This window comes from Myotis brandtii, unplaced genomic scaffold (genome assembly GCF_000412655.1).
Source record: "Myotis brandtii unplaced genomic scaffold, ASM41265v1 scaffold244, whole genome shotgun sequence".
NCBI classification, from domain to species: domain Eukaryota; kingdom Metazoa; phylum Chordata; class Mammalia; order Chiroptera; family Vespertilionidae; genus Myotis; species Myotis brandtii.
In genome coordinates, this window is record NW_005359225.1 from 1,312,890 (window position 1) to 1,319,737 (window position 6,848).

At 38.7% G+C, this 6,848-nt stretch overlaps 1 protein-coding gene across 10 annotated transcripts in view; it reads right to left on the reverse strand.

The window, feature by feature from the left end:
• Positions 1–6,848, reverse strand: part of EMSY (EMSY BRCA2-interacting transcriptional repressor) — an 86,139-nt gene that overhangs the window by 25,859 nt on the left and 53,432 nt on the right. For all 10 annotated transcript variants that reach the window (XM_005867045.2, XM_005867044.2, XM_005867043.2 and 7 more), the window contains one exon: positions 2,663–2,799. In XM_005867045.2, coding sequence (XP_005867107.1) covers positions 2,663–2,799 — 137 coding nt within the window. The remainder of the gene's footprint in view (positions 1–2,662; positions 2,800–6,848) is intronic.

Genomic DNA, 6,848 nt, shown 5'->3' on the forward strand with positions numbered 1-6,848 from the left:
GGCCGCCATCTTGGCTGACAGTTAATTTGCATAAGGATATGCTGATTAGCCAATGGGAAGGGTAGCGGTCGTATGCTAATTACCATGTTTCTCTTTTATTAGTGTAGACTAGAGGCCCGTTGCAGGAAGATTCCTGCAAGAATAGAGCTTCCTGAGACCACAGCGAAGCAGAGAAGGGAGTGAAGCCCACTGAGGCAGGCTTCGCTCCCTTCTCCGCTGCCTCGCTCCCTCCCTTCGCCGCTTAGCCCTCAGCTCCCTTCCTTCTCTGCCACCTGGCCTCTCTCCCTTCTCCGCCGCTTTGCTCTCACCAGGTCACGGATCCAAGGTCCGGATCCCCCGGGCAGCGTCGGGAGCTACCGGCCCCGCCTCGCCGGGTCAGGGGTCCGGGGCCCGGGTACCACAGGCAGTGTCGCGCGCTGCAGGCCCTGCCTGCAGTATGCAAATTAGTCGCCATGTTTGTTGGTGGTTAATTTGTATATCACGCTGATTAGCCAATGGGAGGCGTAGCAAAGGTACAGTCAATTACCATGTTTGTCTATTATTAGGTAGGGCATGGAAATGTTAACAATGATAGAGTTGGAATTATACGTCTTACCCCACCCCATGTTCATCTTTATTTTCTAATTTATCTAAAATGAACATTTATGTAATAAAATTACTGTGCATTATACCAATAGCTAAAGGCACATATATAAAATAAACTGCCTAAGTCCCCAAATATAAATTACAAGGATAAATAGCATAATGTCTATGTGAAAAAACATGGGCAAGAGATGAAATCAGCAAAGATTTAACATTCTTTCTGAGGCTATATGGGAAAATACAAAGGAAAAACTTAAGGCATTTCCCATGTTTTGTTACTAGTATGTTACTAATATCACTTTAGTTTATTGACTGGATAGCATAAGCCCATTAACTTTTCATCATTTTCTACATTTTCATCTGCTTTATTCTTAAGTTCCATTTTCTAGTAATTTATGAAATCAATACTTAAACTTAACTAAATTTAATTCAAATACAGTGATTTTACTAAATTAGTAAAATTTTAAAAATTGAAAGTCCATAAATAAAAAGGAAAGGATCTGAATTTTTTCACCTTATCGGTTTTTCTTAATTTTCAGTCACTAAATGTGTCCGTCTAAACTTAACAGCCAGTAAAAACAAAGCACCCAGCTGAGCTGGCAAAAAGGTAATCACTATGAACTTAAAAGCCAAAATTATTACAAAAATCACAAGATTAACTATCTGCTATAATTATCTAGAGGACACATGAAGTGTCTGCCAATTGTGCACTTACTTATTTTAACACACACATACTCTTCACAGCTGCATTCTCTGGAAAGAGCTTTAGTTCATTTGCCAAGAACTGCTGGTTTACAAGTGGGCATGCCTATCTATTTAAATAGCTTGACGGGCCTTGTCCAAGTATAATGACCTATTCAAAGACAATTCAAAATCAACTAGCAGGCTATTTTTTTAAAAAGCTTTTCTGGTGTGTGGGAGCATGCATAGGAGAGCAAGTGGTTAAGTACAGGTGCGTGTACACATGTGGTAAAGAGGATTGGTCTTACACTCTTTTCTTCTTGTAACTATCATGCCCTGTGCCAAACATATATCTAGCAACTACAAGTCACAAATAACTCTTAGATCTATATGACCATAGGACCTAGGTTACATGGCAACCCCTCTTATATATCAAGTTCTATGAAACTGCAAATCAGACTATAAAGGGTTCTGAAAATCTAAATTCTAACTGTGGCTTTACTTTTGGCTTACTATGTGAACTCAGGCTAGGAACAAACTATGTCTTCCCACATGACGAAAAACTCTAATGCTGGACCCCTGTCAACACTGTGAAGACTGTGCTGCCTAGGAAGCTAATAGAGATCTATTATAATGAAGTACAGCATTCTTTTTCAAGCAAAGTAGGGACATCACCAAGCCTAAACAGTTAAGTACTAAGAGTAATAACAATAAAGAACAAAACAAAACAAAAACACTTATTAGGGACTTCCTATGTGTGAGGCACTGTTCTAAGCACTTTCCAAAAACAGGTACCAGTTAATGAAAAAACTCACCGATAAGAGATTATCATCCCCAACACACAAATGAGGAAATTAAGGATAAGAGAAGTTGAATAAATTAGCCAAGGTCAAACTATGACACTGAGAGACCCTAGGTTTATCTAACTCCAAACCTCTTAACCACTGCCTATATAAATAAACAAAACTATAACTGAATCTGTTATTTAAATTTTTTTACTAGCTCCAAGGTAAAAATGAAAGTAACAAATCCCTGTCAATTAATTTAGTCTTAATCCCAAATATTTCTCTTTTCCCAGCCTAATACTGGTTCGCTCTCTATTGGCCACATGCAGGAATAACATATCCTCTAACAGATGTCCCCCAGGAGTTAAGCCAGCGGAATCCTCCGTCAGGACCAAGCTAAGTATCTAAATTATGGTCATAAGCAACATGTTTTAGAAATTACTATGAAAAATGGCATCAGTAGATGGTGTTTTAACAGTTATTACATCACAGTGGTGCTAAATCAAGCCATTCTGGCCATTGTGAGGTTCTGAAGTTCTTAAGCAAATATTTGTATAGCTGGTCTTTCAAGTCCTCAATGTATTGCTGAGTCTGCAGTTCAAGCTCTTACTTACTCCAGCATTTAGCAATGTTGTGACAACATTTTTGCCCGGGAGGCCTTGAATGGTCGTTCCTTTTCCTGTAGTCTTTTGCACAACAATCACATTGGGCTTGGAAGTCATTGGGATTGTAGTGATTTTGGTAGTCGTTCCTTAGAGAAGGGGGGAGAAAAGGAGGCCTGAGTTAAGAACTAGTGATATTTGACTATTTATGCTGTACATAATTAATACCTGTAATCAATGTCATCTTAAGATGACATGAAGGCTGTCATGAGGATGAAAATAAAGGCTTGGAATAGTAAATTACAAGTTGTCCTAGAATGACAGAATATTAAGAATTGACTCTTATAGCAGACATCTTTTTAGAATCTGAGGACCTACGTACCAAACTCAGAACCTAAATATATCACTATCAATTTCTTCATCAATATTCCTCTCCCAACTAGTTAACGGAGACAAATGAGAATCTCTATTCCCCCAAACATAGTATCATATATATTTCCCCCAAACATAGTATCATATATCTATGTAACTAGTGTGATGGAAAAACTCATCAAAAACATAAAAAAGAGGTAGTTAAATGCTCATCAAAATTCACATAACCCTAGACCAGGGGTGGGCAAACTTTTTGACTCGAGGGCCACAATGGGTTCTTAAACTGGACCGGAGGGCCGGAACAAAAGCATGGATGGAGTGTTTGTGTGAACTAATATAAATTCAAAGTAAACATCATTACATAAAAGGGTACGGTCTTTTTTTTTTTAGTTTTATTCATTTCAAACAGGCCGGATCCGGCCCGCGGGCAGTAGTTTGCCCACGGCTGCCCTAGACTCTAGAGAAAATTTATGGGGAAAAAAGCCATGTATTTTTATGTGATCAAAAAAGGCAAACTAAATACTGACTCAAAGACTAAACACAGGTTAAACAAGTGCTCTTAGAATCTGCAGCATTGTAAACAGTGAGGATGAAACTCTATTTTTTATTTTTATATACATAAACTTGTATTTCCATCTATTAAGATCTACTTAGTAAAGCTATATCTACCGACCCAAACATTGTATTATCTTGCCCTGTCCCCTACATCTGCTTCTCTCCTTACCTATGAACTCTATCTACCTATCAAATTTGTACCCTATATTCTTCTAATTGTCCAAGTTGGAAATCCTGGTGCAAATCTTTGATTCATGCCTTGTCTTCACGCTAACAAAATCAAAGTTTCTTGAGGTCCACACTGTATCTTTACACATCACTGATTCCTCAATGCTTAGCACACAGTGTATGGCAATTACTCAGTCATGAGTATGTGAATGAACTCAATTTGTCACCAACATGTTTTCTTTCAAAATATTATCAATATCAGTTCAATAGACAACCCTCATCTCTTTTGGCTTCCCATTATTTTCTCCCTATTTCAACTTTCTCTACTACACAAATAGTTCTGATGGTACCTGTAGCAAATATCCTAAAAAACAAAACAAAAAACAAATAAATAAACCACCTAATTTCATCATGCCAAGAACCCAGAACACGTGAAATTGGTTAAAACCTTCCTAATCCCTCTTGTATCTAGTTCCAACTTCCCATTTTGATTTTCAAATTCCTACATGATTTGCCCTTAATCTACCAATTTGATCTTATTTGTTCTGTGAGAAAAAACAAGTAATCTTTTCAGTCAAAGAAGGGAGTTCAGGCAGCTGACATTTTGGCCCGTGACTTGCAGCTCCTGTGGGGGCTGCCATTTTGAAACAGCAAAGGTCAACCCCTCCCTTTCCCCTCTAGCCAATCTCGAAAGACTATGAGCCTAAGCTCCTCCAATCAAGAGTGAGGGACAGATTACGTGAGTCAGGAATAAAAACTGAGTGACCACTGCTCAGTGTACATGCGGCTAGGCTCTGTTGGTAGCACCCTTCTGCAGAAGTAAAGACATGTGCCTTGCTGCTGGCTCCCGAGGGTGCTTCGTGTTCTACCAGGACCCCTGGTTTTGGGGGCTTGCCTTATTTCTAACAGTTCCTACTCCAAGATACACAATGTGATTCTAGTCTAACAAGTAACTTCTTGACTATGGCTTCCTATTACCTAACACACAAAGCCAAACTCCTCTGCTTAGCTTTCCAGGTTCCATCAGACTTTAATTTTCAGAATTACCTAGTATATACCTCTCCTTCAGTGTTGGTTTCCACATGGGTCCTTGAGCATAACAGTCCCAATGCGACTTTTGCACCTGTAATTTCCTTTGCCTATAAAAACAGGCAAACCATATTTTTCTTCCACAGCTTACATGTCATTTATTAAATGACTAAGCAAAGGACAGGTACTCATAAAAATATAACGGATTAATATATTCTCAAAAAGAAAAGTTAAACAAAATTTTTTTTCTACTGAAAACCTTAGCATTTTGTACAAAAGATTTAGAAATAAGATTGTACTAAGAATAAGAATATTCTAGTTAGGTAAAAGGCCTCTACTCAGAAAACTACAGGATGTTGAAAAAAGAGATAGAGGAAGACATAAACAGATGGAAGAACATACCATGTTCTAGGATTGGTAGAATCAACATCATTAAAATGTCCATACTACCCAAAGCAATCTATAAATTCAACGCACTTCCCATTAAAATACCAATGGCCTACTTCAAAGATCTAGAACGAACTCTCCAAAAATTCATCTGGAATAAAAAAAGACCCCGAATAGCTGCAGCGATCCTGAGAAAGAACAAAGTAGGTGGGATCTCAATACCAGATATCAAGCTGTATTACAAAGCCACTGTTCTCAAAACTGCCTGGTACTGGCACAAGAACAGACATATAGATCAATGGAATAGAATAGAGACCCCAGAAATCAGCCCGAACCAATATGCTCAATTAATATTTGACAAAGGAGGCAAGAACATACAATGGAGCCAAGATAGTCTCTTCAATAAATGGTGTTGGGAAAATTGGACAGATATATGCAAGAAAATGAAACTAGACCACCAACTTACACCATACACAAGAATAAACTCAAAATGGATAAAGGACTTAAATGTACGACAGGAAACCATAAAAATTCTAGAAGAATCCAAAGGCAACAAAATCTCAGACATATGCCAAAGCAATTTCTTCACTGATACAGCTCCTAGGGCAGTTGAAACTAAAGAGAAAATGAACAAATGGGACTACATCAAAATAAAAAGCTTCTGCACAGCAAAAGAAACCATCAACAAAACAACAAGAAAACCCACTGCGTGGGAAAACATATTTGCCAACGTCATATCTGATAAGGGCCTAATCTCCAAAATTTATAGGGAACTCATACAACTTAACAAAAAGAAGATAAACAATCCAATCAAAAAATGGGCAAAGGATCTAAATAGACACCTTTCAAAAGAGGACATTCAGAAAGCCAAGAGACATATGAAAACATGCTCAAAGTCACTAATCATCCGAGAGATGCAAATCAAAACAACAATGAGGTACCATCTCACACCTGTCAGAATGGCTATCATCAACAAATCAACAAACGACAAGTGCTGGAGAGGATGTGGAGAAAAAGGAACACTTGTGCACTGCTGGTGGGAATGCAGACTGGTGCAGCCACTATGGAAGACAGTATGGAGTTTCCTCAAAAAGCTGGAAATGGAACTCCCATTTGACCCTGTGATCCCACTTCTAGGAATATATCCCAAGAAACCAGAAACACCAATCAGAAAGGATATGTGCACCCATATGTTCATAGCAGCACAATTCACCATAGCTAAGATCTGGAAACAGCCTAAGTGCCCATCAGTAGATGAATGGATTAGAAAACTGTGGTACATCTACACGATGGAATACTATGCTGCTGTAAAAAAGAAGGAACTCTTACAATTTGCAACGGCATGGATGGAGCTGGAGAGCATTATGCTAAGTGAAATAAGCCAGTCAATGAAGGAAAAATACCACATGATCTCACTCATTCATGGATAATAAAGACCATTACAAACTTTTGAACAATAATAGATACAGAGGCAGAGCTGCCTCAAACTGATTGTCAAACTGCAGTGGGAAGGCCAGAGAGGGTTGGGGGGCAGAAGGGAGGGGAGTAAGAGATCAACCGAAGGACTTGTATGCATGCATATAAGCATAACCAATGGACATAAGACACTGGGGGATAGGGGAGGCCAGGGGATTGTCAAGGGCGGAGATAAAAAAGGACACATATATAATACCCTTTGTAATACTTT